Source organism: Macrobrachium nipponense, chromosome 23 (assembly GCF_015104395.2).
Source record: "Macrobrachium nipponense isolate FS-2020 chromosome 23, ASM1510439v2, whole genome shotgun sequence".
NCBI lineage: Eukaryota > Metazoa > Arthropoda > Malacostraca > Decapoda > Palaemonidae > Macrobrachium > Macrobrachium nipponense.
The window spans coordinates 22,273,373-22,292,002 of NC_061090.1; the positions used below are offsets into that span (position 1 = coordinate 22,273,373).

Here is an 18,630-nt window from a genome sequence, read left to right on the forward strand (position 1 = left end):
TATAATATCTATATATATAGCTATATATAAAATTTCTTTGCCAATGTTTCATAGACAAAACTGACATATGATAAATGATTTTGGCGTAGGATATTCAGACTCCATCTTAAGAGAGATATCTGTGTTACGGCCTGCTCTAGGAGCAAGAGCCCTTGCCAATATAAAGCAACTACGTTTGTAAATAAATGAGAGAGAGAGAGAGAGAGAGAGAGAGAGAGAGAGAGAGAGAGAGAGAGAGAGAGAGAGAGAGAGAGAGAGAGAGAGAGAGAGAGAGAGAGAGAGAGAGAGAGAGAGGAGAGCACTCAATTAATTGCAAATATTTTAGCCTGGTAAAAATTATATGTAACCATAACACCAAGTTCTACCAAAATATCGAAGGCGTATTATTCCAAGAACATCCAGTACTACCGAAGTCAGGATTCCGCCATAATCGGTGCATTCGTAAGTTTAAGAGGAATCGGCGCCATGACAGTCCAGTTAGCTCCCCCGGCTTGCATGACGTAGGGATTTTCATGACTTGGAGGACATTTCATGCTCCAGGTCGTCACTGCAGGTGACTTTCCAATGAAATTGTATTTCGAGGGGAAAATTGGATTTCCGGTCGCGTTTCGCATGTACCTCATGGAAATACGCGACGGGGACGGATACGAAATGAACGCACCGCCGCCGATGTGAAAAAATATGTATTCGAACGGAGAGTGAGTAAAGGAAAAACACATGGCGTGATAATTTTTTCCAGTAATTGCGTTCGTAGAGAACTTTGCTTTTCATTCCGGGTATGATTTGCTTTAAACGAGGAAGTTGGAGACAGCTTTGACAAAGTGGTGGTGCTTTATATGTAGTGGAGAATGTTACCGCGCAACAGTTTATTTTTGAGCTCATAATTACGTATCAGCAATATTCCCTTTCATGATATCTTGCTGACATGCGCTTCTGAAGTTTGATGAGAGAGAGAGAGAGAGAGAGAGACGAGAGAGAGAGAGAGAGAGAGAGAGAGAGGAATTTTATTTATTTTTCTTGTTCATTTTGTTCGTTAATTTACTTTACCACTCGCTATGACACACATACACACACACACATATATATATCATATATTATAGATATATATTCATATATATATCTATATATATATATATATATAAACACACGTATTATATATATATATACACGTATATATATTTTATATATATATATAATTGTGTGTGAGAGAGAGAGAGAGAGAGAATGCCCTAAAAAAGGAAAGAGAGTAAGTGATTGTGGATTCTAGAAAGGGTTACATTTTCCTAGAGTTGGTATTTCCGAACAGCAGTTTTAATTCAAATGGAAACAGGTTGAACGGAGTTGCTCATTACCATAGAAATTTGGATTTATGCTCATGACATTAGAAATGGGCTTTTGGCTGCTTTCGCATTTATAAGATCTCTAAGAAACAGGCTTCAAGCTAATCCATAACTTGACGTATTTGTTGGAAAAAACAAATCTTGAATTTTCGTCCACAACTTAATATTCAAAATTCAATTTCTCTTCGCAACTGAATATTTTCAATTCAATTTCTCTTCACAACTGAATATTCAAAATTCAATTTCTTTTCACAACTGAATATTTTCAATTCAACTTCTTTACGCAACTGAATATTTTCTATTCAATTTCTCTTCACAACTGAATAGTTTTCATTCGAACTTTCTTTTAAACTGAATTTTTATTTTCCAATTCCATTTCTTTTCACAACCTGAACTATTTTTCAATTCATTTTATTTTTTACGACTGAATCTTTTTCAATTCAATTTCTTTAAACTGAATTTTTATTTTCAATTCAATTTCTTTAAACTGAATATTTTCAATTCAATTTCTTTTCACAACTGAATATTTTCAATTCAATTTCTTTTCACGACTGAATATTTTCAATTCAATTTCTTTAAACTGAACATTTTCAATTCAATTTCTTTTAACAACTGAATATTTTCAATTCAATTTCTTTAAACTGAATATTTTCAATTCAATTTCTTTAAACTGAATATTTTCAATTCAATTTCTTTTCACAACAGAATATTTTGAACTCCAAACCCAGTGTTTCTAGACGGCCGGTAATGAACGTGCAAATCCATACTCTGACTTATTTTTAAGTGGAAAAAAATTGTATATCATTAAATCATCTTCACATTTGAACAGGTCGTTAAACGTGTTTAATGAAAAAGCGTGTTCTTACTGCATCGTAAATGAACACCTGTCTTTCATTGCTTATGCATACAGGTGTGGCTCGTCCGGTCGAAGTTACCTGTGCCGAGTCTCCTCGGAGAGGAAGTAGGAAATCCTAACGTGTGACTTTCGCTCACCCCTCACTATTTTTTTTTCTTTTAACTTTCCACCCCCAACCCTCCCCCCACCCCTTATTTCACCTCCCATTTTTTAGTAGAGCAGATTTTTAACTGAATGTTCTTTGCTTTCAGGCCTGCAAAAGGCTATGTAACTGATAATTTCATACGCTTTAGCCATACATGTATATAAATGTATATGTATATTTGTATATGTATACATATGTATGTTTACAAATATGTATATACGTATGTGTTTATATATTTATAAAATAGTGACGATAATTTTCCAAAGATAAGGTACCCCCTATTTTGGGGGGGTGTTGGTTCATAAACTTGAATGACCTTATTTTCCTGTCCATCCTTCCCAACCGTTTCGTTTCATATGAAGCTAGAAAAAACGACTTGAAACATGTTTTTAACATGTTGAACATTAAAATCTGCTGGATCTTTTTGCCATTTAACTAAAATTTAAGTCATACAGCTGACCTGGTACATTTGAGCTAAATCTGTAATATATTATTTGCTTAATAACGTAACACGTATTATATTATTCCCTTAATAGCGTAACACGTATTATATTATTCCTTTGATAATGTAACGCGTATTATATTATTCCCTTAATAACGTAACACGTATCATATTATTCCTTTAATAACGTAACACGTATTGTATTATTCCTTTAATAGCGTAACATGCATTATATTATTCCCTTAATAACTTATCACGCCTAAAGCGTTCGACTCGCTCGGAAATCGAACTCGAAAATCTCTGTAACTGTGGAGACCAGCTTAGCCACTGTGCTACAAAGCGCAAGAATCACGCACGGTACATACAGAACGTAAATCTTGACTGATCCCAAATCCTCTCTTTCGTATTCAAGAGTAGCCTTGTCATTTCTCAGGCCAACTTTGACGAGCAGCCGGCGTGGGTGAGAATGACATCAAGTGTCGTGACAGGTACAAATACTTTTCGGCGTTGCTGTTTGTTATTCTTCGGGAAGAGAGGCTCTTGAAGTTTTTGACTTCGTGTGGAATTCATTCCTCTCTCTCTCTCTCTCTCTCTCTCTCTCTCTCTCTCTCTCTCTCTCTCTCTCTCTCTCTCTCTCTCTCGCAAAAGTGGACGAGGGCTAGTTTCAAATCTCAGAGGAGATTAAATTACTTGTTCACTTTCAGTAATTCCCTAAGAGAGAGAGAGAGAGAGAGAGAGAGAGAGAGAGCCTCTACTAATATAAGATGGGGCAGTATGGAACCAGTTTATATACGTATTTTATGTCTTACCAGTTGGTTTAATGAAAAACAATCCAACGAGAATTCAGTTTATTCATAATTCCAACTGTAATGACATTCACGCATCAGTGTTCAGTTACGGGACTGTCGCACAAGGGTTTGAAGATTGGAATGGTATATTCCTGTTAATTTTAGGAGTGGTGTTTGATTACATTAAAGTAAATTTTCATTTATTTATTTATTTGTTTATTTTTTTACATTCTGAAAACATTGTCAGGTACAATGGCGTGAATAAGTTGCAGCGAAGACTTACGGGAGGGAAAACCATGTGCCTATGCTTGTTAAGGGGAAGGAGTTATGAATTCAGACAAATAAAGTTTTTATAAGGTGCCTTAAACAATGGAAGTAATGAAGTAAGCAGCACTTGAATTCACACTTAAACTGACCGGTTTAAACGCTCTGGCAACGCAATTCAAATATGTACCAAGTTGACTGCGAAAGAATGTTGTTAACACCTCAGTCAAAGCAAAGTAATATTCTCAGTAACTGAATGATTACATTTTTATTTCACAGTCTAATTAAAGCCCTTTTAAAGTTATTTTAACTCACATGGTAGTATCTTCAGATTGCGGACATCAACTGCCTTTTTGTTACCGTTTGTTATCTAAAAGTTTCTTTTTTTTTATTTTTAACTAATACGGGATATACTTCAACTGCGATGTCGGTTTGTACATTGATGATTTTTTTCGGTAATTTTGTTAACGTTCATCGAAAGGATATGTGTGATGGGTTGTGGGAAAGAACAGCGTATTAGTATTTAGATACGAGAGGAGGTTTTTGAAATGCTGAATAATATAGAAAGTGCGAATTCAGTATGGTAGCACTACTATGGAATATAATGCCACTGAAAAATATGTCGCAGTTCTAACAATTAAATTGTAACAAAGGTGATTTAACTTGTAGTGAGTTGAAATTATGCCGTAAGGGGTGAGATGATGGTGAAAGGATATGGAGATTGCATGAACAATGCCCTTCTCCCGTCCGGGCTGGAGGAGGATAGTGAGTGATAGTGTCCAGCTGGGGGATAGAAACGGGTGGCTGGAGATCAGTGGAAGTGAAAGCATATAAAGACGTGAATAGTGGATTTTCTGAAGCCCTTTGCTTCGCATGGCGTTGAATGCGATGACCATCATTTTTTTTTCTTTTTTTTTACGAGTTGTAATCTGAAAATAAATTTTTAGTCAAAGCTTGTCCTATGACATAATGTGGAAATAAATCTGAATTTTTATGTCTACCATAGAGCATTTTCCCTTGAGGAAAGATATTGGAAAATGAAAAAGATATTTTCCAGGTATGGAAAATATTGGAATCTTAAAAGGGGATGATTCCTGAACAAATAAGACAGCAGAAAAAAATTGATTGTTCGTTATTCAAGCTTCGCTAAACGGCAGTGGTATACCCTGAATAGTTAGTGAATATGGAAACGGACATTTTGCACTTTTGCTGCTGAGCATTTTTCGTTCCAGCAAATCCATAAGCAAATCTAAGGAAATGTTTTCCTTCTTTACAGGTCGTCGACGTAGGAACCCAAAAATCTCTGCTGAAACATTTAGGTCATGGCATCCAGGGCAATAAGGTGCGTCTCTTCATACCTTTTGAAGGGTTAGATAAGTTTGAGAAGACATCGGATAGAAAAGAGCCAGTCGTTTACTAAACCCACAGAGCATGCGCATTTTTTTTCAATAGTTTCTAGCAAAATTTTTTTGTAACAGGAATGATCCATCGACTGAAAGTCGCGGCATGAGTTAAGGTGAAGTTTTACTTTTTAAAAAAATCACATTTTGCATGGAGAAGATGAATTTTAAATGCTGATGACATTTGATATATAGTCCTAAGTTACTTATTTATAAAGAAACTAATTAACTTTTGAATTAATATCGGGAAATGTTTCTTATGTCTATTCGTATGCATATGCATAATGGATACTTTGAACTGTACCCAAATTGTGTCCTGCATGGCTGCTTCTAGGGTGTAATATTTTTTAGTAATTTTGGTCTCGCCCCTTTTGTTGGAATATTGTTTCAGATGTCATTGAAGCACCAAGATTTTATTTTTTTTATGGTGGGGAAATACGTTGAGCAACAGGAGACAAACTTGGAGCTAAAAATTCATTATAAAATAATAGAAAGACCTTGTTTATTTAGTATAGTTTTGAAGGTCGTGGTTCGTGAACGGCGTTTCCAAAGTTAATGAAAATAACTAATTTAAATATGTATTTAAAGTTTCCTTGCTGAAGGGCTGATTATGTTACATTCAACTGTGGATGTTAATTAGATTAATTTGAAATTATTTTGTGGAAAATGAAAAAGTTGTTAAAACTCAAGTGAATCCGAAATTTTAATCTGGATTAGAATGGAACGAATTTGTTCTCTTTTTATAAGATTTTTTATACGAAATCAGGGAGACGAGAGAGAGAGAGAGAGAGAGAGAGAGAGAGAGAGAGAGAGAGAGAGAGAGAGAATGAATGTATGTCATTGGGCTTATTTGGTCGCAGTTCTTGGGGGGAAAGTGTGAGGTGGGATATTGTGCCTTTTATTTGTGCAAAACTAAAAGCGACAGAATTCGTTAGTAATTATATTGTATTATTGATGCTTTACAAAGGAAAGTAGAAAATATGGTCTTTAACAGTATGGAACTTAAGGATACCAGCCAGTTTATATTACTCACTGGTCAATCAAATGTCAACTTGAATGATATACATCTATCATAAATTAACTTCATGAACTCCATTATGGTCATTTGTACTTGGCATTTCTTAATGTTAAACTCTTTTACTTTGTTTCAATTCAGCGCACTATGAAGAAAAAATAGCTCTCTGTGCTTTGGCCTCTCTCTCTCTCTCTCTCTCTCTCTCTCTCTCTCTCTCTCTCGCAGCTTGTCAAAGCGTTTTGCATATATTAGGCTGTCAAGGGCATATGTAGATTTTCCGTCGACATTCGGAAACTGGTTGGAAATGCCATAAAATGTTTATAGTGTTCTATTTTGCCTATGAAGTTGAAAGGTGTCAAGAAAGCAAAATAATAATCATTTAATCATTATTATTAGTATCATTACCATCATTTTCAAGTTTTCCCAGTTAAGTTCCATTTAATGATATGATAATAATCATTATTATACATTTTTTTTTCTATCACAGTCATCCTATTCGACTGGGTAGTTTTTATAGTGTTGGGGTTCTGGGTTGCATCCTGCCTCCTTAAAGTCCATCACTTTTCTCACTGTGTGCTGTTTCTAGGAGCACACTCTTCTGCATGAGTCCTGTAGTTACTTCGGCATCTAGTTTTTCCAGGTTCATTTCCAGGGATCTTAGAATCGTGCCTAGTGTCCCTATGATTATGGGTACAATTTCCACTGGTATATCCCTTCTTCTTCTTCTTCTTCTTCTTCTTCTTCTTCTTCTTATAATTATTATTTGCGTTTTCCCAGTAAAATTCAATCTCGCTTGCGGTAGGACCTTTCGTTTTTCGATACAATATTTCTCGCTCTCAGATAGATCAAGCAGAACTATCAAGCGTTACTAAAACATGAAATTCCATTTCCAGGTCATCAGATCATTCTGTCAAAAACAAATAATCCAACTATTATTATTATTATTATTATTATTATTATTATTATTATTATTATTATTATTATTATTATTCAGTGGATGTTACCTCAGCAAATTAATAATAATTTTGGATTGCGTATGATAGAAGTGTACAGAATCATTATTTTCAGTCCATTGTAAGGGTGAAGGGATACATGATCAAGTTAAGTGACTAATTTTTATTATTATTAATTTCTTCATAATGTTTTGGAAATACGAAGTAAAATCGTACAAAACGACTTGGTTATTTACCGATTGCTTGTGAATTATTTGTCGTTATTAATACCGGGATCACTGACGCCTAGTATGGCTAAGGGAATTTACGTTGTGCTCTCTCTCTCTCTCTCTCTCTCTCTCTCTCTCTCTCTCTCTCTCTTCTTTTTCCTCCTCTCTCCTCTCTCTCTCTCTCTCTCCCCTCGCTTCTCGTCTCTCTCTCTCTCTCTCTTTTCTCTCCTCTCTCTCTCTCTCTCTTCCGTCTCTCTCTCTCTCTCTCAGCAGTCAGTGGATCATTTAAGCCTTTGTGTTGTTATATGTGAACAGTTATAAAGTTTGTGTATTGAAGCTTCGTTCCAAGTAACTGAATAGCAAGCAGCACAGTTTGTTCCCCGTGGAGGTGGGTGAGGGGAGTAGTGCCGTCAGCGCACCCTCATGTGGTACACTGTAGGCATTACTTAAGGTTCTTTGCAGCGTGCCTTCGGCCCCTAGCTGCTATCCCTTTCGGTACTTTTACTGTACCTCCTTTCATATTCTCTTCAATCTTACTTTTCACCCTCTCCTAACAATAATTGGTTTATAGTTCTACTGCGAGGTATTCCTCCTGCTACACCTTTCAAACCTTTTCCTCTCAAATTTCCATTTCAGCGCTGAATGACCTCATAGGTCCCAGTGCTTGGCCTTTGGCCTAAATACTATATTCAGTTCAATTCAGTAGAGTATGTTCGCAACTTGTTTAAATTCGACATTGTTTTTTGTTCTGCGTATAAAGACAGCATTGTTCAGAATTGTGATCTAATCTCGACTTAAAATGAAAACTGTCGTCTGAGTGTTTTTTTTTTCAAGACATTATTTTAACAAATTCATGAGTATAATTGATAAAAAGTCGGCACACCTTTTTTATATACCGCTTCAGGTGAACTACGATATTACTAGACTGCATTTTATTGCGTCACACAGAACCGTCGCTCTAATTGGCAAAATTAGTTTTGGACTAATGTAATTACACCGAACTGTTGCATACCAGACGATCGTGTTGTCATGGGACGGATTTCCCAAAAGCAATCGTAATACCTGAAGCAATTACATTTGCAATAACGAAAGTAGTCGTCGAATTGTCAGGCGCCTTCTGAAACAGCTTTTTTGTTATTTAGGAATTTCATGAAGAAAAGAGCTTATTTTAGTCTTTTAATTTTTTATTTATCCTCTTCTGGTGCTGTATATTCGAGGACAAAAGACAAAGCCTTTAGATATTAGATCTGGATAGGTGGTTTTGCATTTGCAAGTCTTTTTTTTTTTTTTTTGACAATTTATGATTTAGGTAAGTTTTTTTGTGACAATTTTATTATTAAGGTAAGTTTTTTCCCATGACAACAATTTTATAATTAAGGTAATTAAGTTTTTTTTTTTTTAGTTACACAAATTTTATGATCAAGATTTTGAGCGACTGAAATTATTTGCAGAAGAGTAAACCCATGAATAATTGGGGTGGCAAAAACAAATGCAGTTATAAATAAGATAATTGAAAAGGTCTTATAAGATGCCGATTTAAACAGCTGTACAGTTTTTCTATGTAGAAAGTTTGACACATTTAACGGCGAATAATGAAACTTCTTAATATCAATTAATATTCAATTATCTATTTAATAACGATTTAAACTACATTTTCTGGTGCAGAAAAATGGAAAAGCCATACAATTTGAGGTAGACCGAACAGAAATTTCGTCATCTGCTGGTGTTTACTATTCATTAATGAGTAATCCCAGTTAAGGTACTTGATATGGGGACGTTAACGCAGCGACACAAACAGATAATTTGCATAATAATTAAACCTTTGTTGTTATGCCGTCCATACTTGTGGGTGGAAGGTGTGTCATTATAGAACTGAAGAGAGTTAAGATTGCGTCTAATTGGTTTTCAGAAGTAGTTGTATATACATATGTATGTGTGCGTGTGTGTGTGTAAAATGTATGGATATATATGCGTGCGTTCGCAGATAAGAAAATACTGCTTTACAAAGTTTGGAAATATAGTACTTTATAAAATATAATCTTCCAAAAATATGCTGACGTATCAAAATTCATTGTCAAGTTCCCGAAACTCCTCGTTTAAAAACAGTAGAAGCGGCATAATGGCAGAAACTCTTGTCTTTCGAAACCCCTGCCGGACATTTTAAAATTGCAAGAACCTTCTTCCCATTTTTTTTGTGTTTATTCATCCAAAACTTTCCTTTCCAGGAGCAGCCCCGGGCTGGAGAAAGTTGGGCTTTGAGGTCGGTGGTCGGTGAATGGAATTGTGTGGGGGTTGTTTCGTCAGGCTGGAAGATTCCCAGCCCTACTATTACCGGTCCAAAATGATGAAAGCCAGACATTTTGCCCGCCGTTTCTCATTGCAGGTGAGTCTGGAAGGTCTGGAGCGAGCGGTTTTCCAGGCTGAGGATGACTAAAGTACGTTGAAGGGAAGGGATTAGAGTGGCTCTCCATAATGACGGGTTTAGGGTGTACTTTGAGGAGAAGGGCTTGAGTGGTCTTCATATTAAGGATACGTTGTGAGAAAAAGGCTGTTGGGGTTTCCCCAATATGGGATTTAAGGAATACGTTTATGGAAAAGAGCCGGAGTGGTTTCCCATCAAAGTTTTCCCCTAATACGGGTTTTGGCCAATAATTTAATGAAATGGGCTGGAGCGGTTTCTCTAATAAGGATAATATTGAATAAATTGAAAGAAAAGAGCTGGAGTGGTTATCCTAATAAGGGGTTTAAGGAATAATTGAATGAAAGGGCTGCTGTAGTTTCCCCTATTAAGTATTCAGATCAGACCGGGAAGTAAATGGAACCAAGAGGACGTTAGATGCTTTTGCTAGTTTTGAAATCGGACATCATTTTCAAGAAAATTAAAAGAAAATTGTTAGTCATGAAGCCAAGACAGCTTCATTAGCGGTTTGCCCGAATCATTTTTTCTGATTATATAATAATTTTTATCTATAGATTATCTATGTATCTATATATATCTTATATATTATAATATTATATTATTATATATATATATTGATTATTAATATTAGATAGATATATATATATTATATATATATATTAATTGTATATAATATATGTTTGTGTATTTACCTTACCATGATTTTTCAGGAAGAAAATTTGTATTAGATATAATTTAACATCTATCTGAATGGCAATAAGTGATTTTTTCGTGAGTTGACAATAAGAATTACCAGTGACAATTGACACAGATGATTATTCCATTGATACATCTCCTACCAAAGTTCTTGATATTTAACTCGAACATTGTTGAATCTGTGTTGCGTGTTCGAGATTCACTTTTAACTGCTATTTTAATCAATCTTAGATTAACTCGTACGTACAAGGAACGTATTTTGCTCCTGATACCGTGACATAGTTTAGCATAGTGGGTATGACATGCATGGTTGCACAACCGTGGATTTGGAAGGAAGATAGAATGAGGCAAATGAAGGTCCTAGTATATTTTTAGCTGAGGCATTGTGATTGCGTGAGTAGTATGTCGCCTACTCAACCATGAGAATAGCATTTTGAATTTTGAAGTTAATGTTTAGAGGACAATACTTTGATAATTCTGCAGCCTTTAAAGGCCCTTAACTCCAAATAGGGATAATATACTTGAACACTTTTGAAGTTGCAATGGTAAAGAACACGGTCTTTCTCTGGAAACGGATTTTCTCTTTTAGTGTGTTACATTCGTACCAAATCATGATAACAAAATAGGTTAAAAACTTGAACTTTGAATTTTAGCATTTTTTGGTTACATAACTGTTAGTTGTGACTGAAATATGATTGAAGTTAGTTTGACATTGCATGTGATGATAGATAAAACTGCTGAATCGACAATTAAACTTTTTATAGCACATGCTTCAGAAAACTCCCACACAGTTTGTTCATGAATATGACCTGACGATCGGGCCATAATTGGAAATGCAGACGATGTTAGTGCAAATAAATATTGTATGTAAATGTTAAAGTTAATATTGAAGCCATCAAATTAGTGTTAAAATTCTTAGCGAAAGCTTTTAGTAGTTTTAAGGTCTTGTGTTTAACAAATGTATTTAGGCTATGAGTTTAAATGGATGAAATGTCAGCTTAATTTAGAAATTGTTTCCTGGAAAACATAGGAGAGAAAATAAGTATTTTTATTGTAAGCTTTGGTGTAAAAGTTACTTAGGAGGGAGACACTGGAACGTGAGACAATGACTTGAGTAGTCTCTAAATGTTTATTGAAAAGCTTTTTCCTTTGTAGTCTACTACTGGAAACAAACAATTAACTTACAAGTAATTAAAATATGAAATGTTTTAGACAGTAAATTGCTTTTAAGTGGTGTCTTAAAGTAGAACAGCCACGCTTCTTGAATAAAATTGTTGCTTAACGTAAGTGATCGAGAATTATCCTAAGAAGATTGAGAACCTGGCAACTGTGCTATTCAAGGGGCGTGGCCTGTGTCTTAGCATAGATTAAATAGTTTCATGGTCAGTGTTGTTGACACAAATAGATGTCATTGCCATATTCAAGTCAGTGTTACCTTGAACTATAGCCGAGCTTTCATCTAACTCTTTCTTAAGCTACCAATAGTTGTTGTGTAAATCTTCTAAGAAAGCTTTTTCTCTCTCTCTCCCTCCTGTTCTTGTATTTCCCTGTAGCCTGCACTGTACGAGGAGGAAAGGGTGAGAATATTTTTGGCATTTTCTAAGGATTTTCTACTAAAGTGTTCTTAAGAATTTATAAAAAAGAAAAAAAAAAGGTTACCAGCTTTTAACTGCATCTCGATTAGAATGTTTAATACGAGTTATGAATATTTATTGCACTTTGATAACTACGAATTGCACTATGGTGAATGTTTATGGGCATCACCATTCATCATTACTACTATAACTGTTGTCGCTGCACACTCGTCACTTATAATACTTTTCGATTGCTCTCGGACTAATTTGTCATTCTCTTCATTTTTTTCCTTTAGAGTTATCCAAAGGTACTCATTTTCCTTTAAGCATGCCTAGAACACATTGGCTTTTACCAGGTTATGTGTTTAGCTTTATTTGCATGTTCAAGCCAACACTTGGTTTTATTTGCATGGCATTTAAACCAAAGCTTTTTTTTTATTTAACATTTAGATCCCATAGCTTTATATGCATAATTATAATCATGTAGTTATTTATTTGCAAGTTTAATGTAGTCCTCAGAATTACTTGCATAATGAAACCTTCCGTTTTATAACATGACTTATTCAGCCCCGAAGATTTAATTTCTTTCCATATTTATGACTTAACTTTTATTTTTGTGGTTGCACAACCTTGAAGCCTCACTCGCCCTACTCTACAACAATCAGCTATGTTTGCACGATCATGTAAACCCCCCCCCCCCTCCCCCAACCCCAGGCATTTCTGTCAGTGCATTTAATCTCTCAACTACTGCAAAACGCAAACTCCCTTCCAATATTTCATTATCTTGATTATAAGGGATTATTGTGACCTCTCCTGGAGAGCACATCATTGGAATGTCATTTAGAGCCGCTGTTGTAAGTCTGTCGCCTTTCTTTTATATAAAAAAAATTATTGCTTAACAATAATGTTCTTATTCCAGACAGTGCAGTCGTGAGTCTGATTATCTGCTGGTGAATCAGTTACTTAAGACTTACTCTTGTTCATTGTGTAACTCTGGTGTTACGTGATTCAGTTTCATTACTTGAAGGCCATCTAAATAATTTCAGGAAAAAACACTTTGTATTAAAATTGCAACAAACGGTAGTCATGACAGCACTAAGTAATGTCCAGGTTAACTCTGAATGCAGACACATTTTGTCTGGCAGAGAAAAGAACTGGTGTGATTTGTGTTAATAAGGAATGCAAGAAAATGTGCACAGTAGAGAAGATTTGTGGGCATGTGAAGAAAGATATTACTCTCTGGAACTTTGAATCACTCAGATTTGTTAAACATTCTTTGCTTAGAGGGAGATCTTATTTATTATACCGCAATTCTAGGATCAGTTTTACTTTCAAAACTTTTTCTTTTAATTTCACGACCTCTTACGAGCCTGCGATTTTAATGGCAGTGGTCTGCCCACTAGCTTGGAGAGAGATCTTATTTGTCATACTGCAATTCTGAACTCGGTTTTAAATAGAAAATTAAATAAAGCACAGAAAGGGAATTTTTTTAATGGTTTTTTCCTATTTCTCTATTTATTTTTTATTTTATTTTATTTTTTTAGCGTCACGACCTCTTACTAGTCTGCGATTACAATGATTCAGAATTGGTAGCGGTCTGCCCACTAGCCAGGAGACTGCCTGCCTGTATAATGTAGTCTAGCGCACTTTTGAGAAGCACTCCATATAGTGAAAACTCTGCGGCAGCTGTCTTTTGAATACTAATGTTGTTTAAATCTTTATTATTGGTCAGCCTTTGCTGTCTAGTGTGTATTAGAAAGTGGATCGGGGCTTGCGAGTTGATAGAACCAAAATCCCCAATTAAAATATATAATGCTGATTATGATCAGCCTTTTCAACCTCGCACGTCTACAATGTGAATTCTTATCCTCCCTCAGAATTTATCCGGATCTGTTAACTGATTGGCTATTAGAAGTATGTCCTGTTACCGCTTGCCATGTCCGTCACTCTCTTTTGATCAGAAACAAGGGATATTAAAATCCATGTATAAGCACTTTTGCTACTCTCATCCCTCGATTCTATACATGCCATCTCGACCCTCTCTCATATTGCCATTTCATTTGACGGTTTTTGTACACTAGTAACAACTTGAATTGTTTAAGGGTAACCCAAGTCGCTGACACCTGTCGGTCTTGATACCTGTGAAGTCGTCTTTTTTTTTTTTTTTCCCTGTTGAGCTTTGATCCGACGAACGTGCACAATGCCGTGAACGGCTTTTCATATTCTTGTGCACGATATTACCAAAAGTAGTAGCATGTATGCATGTTTAGCAGAATTTTAAGTGTGCTGCTTTTGCTGGTAATCTGGTTGTACTCTTCACTTCATTACTTGCAATGATTCTGCCACCATCACTTGTTAGAATGGTGTTTTGCTAGATTACTAAAATTAAAAGAAATGTTTATTATTGTTATTTTATGACAATGTTTTTAACTGAAGAACTAATCTATATATACTTGCCTCTTTATTGAAGTTTCGCATTTCATGATTAATGAATCAAATATTTTCTCATTTTACCATTTAACTTGTATAGTTTAGAGGTATGCATATAATATCTTTTTATATATTCTATGGCAATTATTGCTCAAAGACGGTTTCTTTAAAATCCATGGTTGAACTCGAGTTTTCAGTTTGATTATACTTCCAGACTATTATTAAATATTTGCAATATAATGTTTCTTCATAAAATGCTCTAATAGTTTTGTTAAAACCATTGTGCTGTAAATATGTTGTCAGCAATTCCAAAACTGCTCCATACTTTCGAGTGGGAAAAATAAACGCACATTTTTAATAAACCCTAAATATTTCCATTAAAAGTACTTGAAACGAAATTTTTGTCGGGATACTGAACGTCATTTTTAAGCCAACACTTTTTTTTTTATCAGGCAATGGTATACTTAAAAAAAGTAGTTTGAAAAATAGTTTGAAGTTTTTCCAGTAGTTTATATCATGTTCGTCGAATCCGTGACAGTTTATGTTCATGCCTGTTATGCGCCCTCTGTTTCTTCTCAACGCTAACTGGGTCGAAGCATGGAGTGACCCTTCGAGTTGTAGTGTCTTGCTTATAAAGTCTAATTTCATGCCAAGCAAACTCAAGATCTTTGCCGTTTCATCATGCAGTTTATTGGAACCAAACCTTGATGTCTGAAATATATTTTACTGTAGCTTAAATTGGCAGTGACATAGGAAAAGTCTTATATGATCCGTTAACTGCACGTTTTCTTAATATTGTGTGGCGCTGGTTAGTGGAAAAGAATTACAGCATATAGTTGCCATGTAATTGAAATAGTTTGTTCTGTATGAAGCCTTTGTACTTGAATGGTGAACACATTGGGGTTTCGTTTGGTTAGTTTCCTGAAAACACGAAACTCCATTATATTTGATGTAATAGAGTACTAGATAAAAATGGATTTTATAACACGGTCATTCTGAAATATGCATTCCTTAAAAATAAACTACATAAAAAAGGAGGGTCTCATCTCATGAAGTCACACACCCCACTGCACTGTAATTCAGTTGTTTGAGGAAGATTTGTAATTTTAACATAGCATCACAGAACAAACTAGCTAGTTTTCAATAACTTTGCGCTGCTTTCATTTATTTATTCTTTATGATATGCAAGGAGTTCATACCAGTATTGTGGCATTTGCTCTCTTGATGTTTTCATTTTGTTAATGTGTGAAACTACTCCTCAGCCGACGTCGGTGAGTAAGGATGCTGACAGATCAACTACTGTACTGGAGGACGACACTGACTGGGACACGGTTAGTTGACATTTCCAGGGACTTTTTTCACAGTCTAAAGGGGGCCCAGGTGCACAGCGAAAAAGGACTTTTTCCGTCGCTATTTCTATGTACTGTGTACAGCTATCAATAAGGTGGTGGAGAAGCTTGCTGCGACGTTTTGAGTGACTTGACAATGGAACGCTAATTTTAGGACTTTTTTTTTATTATTATTATTGTTGTTGTTGACATCAAACAAGTCAAGTGGTACAGTTTATCTTTTTGCTAAAATTGGTAAATAATTCTGCTCATAAATTGCCAGTGATTTGTGACTGTTAAAAAATAAATAGCTAAAATTTAATATCTGGAAGATGTATAGGGGTTTGTTTTGACGACTTACGATTTCGAAACTTTTATCTCGACAGCCTACCCCAGTAACCAAGGAAGATGAAGCGAGCGGGCCATCGGCCAGCGCCGGGACGAGCTCGGGGGCGACGGACAAGGGGACCGCCGAAAGCAAAAAGAAGCGCTACAGAATCGTGGTGATGGGGGCTGCCAAAGTTGGGAAGACAGCCATCATCAATCAGTTCCTCTACGATCAGTTCACCCCAAAGTACACGAGGACAGTCGAGGAGATGCATCACGGAGAATACGAGGTCGGTCCCAACCCCGCCCTTTTTTTCTTTTTTTCTTTTTTTTTATGCAGGACTATGAATCTGAAATGTGCAGACTTCTTTCACTTTGATTTAGTGCCATGGAGCCGATAGTCTCCTGAAGTGTACCAGGTGCCAGTGGCCTGAAGTGCTGCATCTTCTTTTGAAGCAAGATATTCTTCACTGGTGCTCTGAAAGGCTGAAGTCTTTCAATGACCTTTTCCCCTCTGACTTCAATAAAAATGCTTTTGGTCTGGTGAATCGTGACATCATCAGTACCGTACTCTTGTAATCAGTAAACTCTCGTCTGTTCTGTTTTCAATAAGGGTCAGTTCTAAGACGTTTTTCATTTAATCAAGCCTGTTTTTTTTTTTATTTACTCGGTCTCACAGATCACTCCGAGGTCCATTGTAATAATTTTTTTCTCAAGTATAATAACCGCTACTATTCGCTATCTTATCCAGTAATAAAACAATTGAGATCCATTTGATATTTCTATTAAATTTAATGCAATTAGCTACTGAGAATTGCTCCAAATATAGATACATTTGAAAATACTTAGCAAAAATTTCTTATATATTTTTTTTGCTAGAACTTTTGCCTTCATTTTGATAAGGGTGACAGACTGATAAGGTAGCAGGTTCACTTGAGTGTTAAGCTTTTATTACCTTATTATTTATGCTAGTAAGTGAATGCTCTAAAGGCCTTACCTGTAGTATTCATTTCCAATATTGTTACTTAAAAGTAATACTAATGTTTGGGACTTTATCATTGTTTTTGTATTTAAACTTGAACTTACCAATTCGTGTTTGGCATTTTTTGTTGGATGTCAGACCCCATTTAGACTGGGTTAATGATAACGTTTTAAGTTAATATTTGACTATTCTACCACCGATGGGTACCGTAATTATTTGTTGCTTTTATTATTGTAGCACCATCTTGCTTTCTGTCACCATACGTAGACGTCTTTAGAATGTGAAATTAGATGGTAGGAGGTTCTGGCCAGTGTAGGCTTTAAGATTACGTTGTCAGTGGGAAGTGGAGATAGTGTTGACTCATACTCGGAAATTAATGCTAAAAAACCTTTATAATTTCCTTGTGGTTGATGGCCACTTGATAAGTTGGATTATTTTTTTTTTTAATTTATAGTGTTTTGTCTGCAACAGCAGACTTGGGAAAATAGAAAATTTACTCATTCTGTATCATTAGCATCAAGAAGGTAGTGATTTATTTGTTGGTGGTCAATTAAGAGCGAATGTAAACAAGGAAACTTGAGAGTAAAAAAGTACGACAGCCCTTCCTGATTTAGTGCTCAGATTTCATAATAGAATGTATGACTGTTGACCATTCCAGAACTGTGGGCAAGACATTAGTCCTTCAGTTAATGTAATTATAATTGAAAGTGCTATGTCGGTGTGGTGCTCAGGACGTTGTGATTCATAATTTTTTTCTTTTTTTTAACAACTTGAGTAACAGAAGATATACTCAGATATATAATATGTTTTCGGATGTTAAGCAAATTGAAGCTAATCCATATTGGTAACTGTTACATCGCTATTAATGGCTTCATTTATTATGTTCAGTAGTGTTCTGTTGTAGTTGTTTTAAAGATCATTTTTGACATGAGCACGGATTTTGATAGGACATTATTTTCATTCCAATTTTGAATGCTTTTTCTCTTTGTTGCTGCTTTTCAGGACATTATGGTAATTATATATATATTTTTTTTAATTTTCCCCACTGAGAGCTGTATGACTTTGGTTTTATAATTTCGTATTCTGTTTTTGCCAGTACAGTAGGTAGGTGAATTTGTGATTTTTGTATACACATTTTTTTCTTAAAGAAACTTCGGAACTGTGCACAGTAGTCAGAAATCTGAAAATTCGGGATTTTTTTATCATTAACCTTGAACTGCTGGAAACCAAAGTGCCTTACTACTACTGTTCCTGTCCAACTGGTGGAAAAATGTGTAGGCATTGTGGTTTTAGATACTCTCATTCTGGTTTTTCTTGCGGTATTTTTCGTCATTAGAATATATCTAGAAAAACTCAGTTTAACTTTTTAAAAAATTTTACCTATTATATAATATACATAACGTACTATACACACTTATTCATTTAAAAGGATTGGAGCTCGTGAATTAAGATTTCAGAATAC

At 35.3% G+C, this 18,630-nt stretch overlaps 1 protein-coding gene across 12 annotated transcripts in view; it reads left to right on the plus strand.

Moving 5' to 3' along the window:
* Positions 1-18,630, plus strand: part of LOC135199317 (ras-related protein Rap-1b-like) — a 653,366-nt gene that overhangs the window by 621,015 nt on the left and 13,721 nt on the right. For 6 of the 12 annotated variants that reach the window (XM_064227261.1, XM_064227287.1, XM_064227278.1 and 3 more), the window contains 4 exons: positions 9,638-9,795; positions 12,081-12,104; positions 15,794-15,862; positions 16,246-16,476. In XM_064227261.1, the coding sequence (XP_064083331.1) occupies positions 9,688-9,795; positions 12,081-12,104; positions 15,794-15,862; positions 16,246-16,476 (432 nt within the window). In that variant the 5' untranslated portion in view covers positions 9,638-9,687. Of the gene's footprint in view, positions 1-5,111; positions 5,178-9,637; positions 9,796-12,080; positions 12,105-15,793; positions 15,863-16,245; positions 16,477-18,630 lie in introns of all 12 variants that reach the window. The other 6 variants (XM_064227240.1, XM_064227234.1, XM_064227251.1 and 3 more) reach the window with 4 other exon arrangements.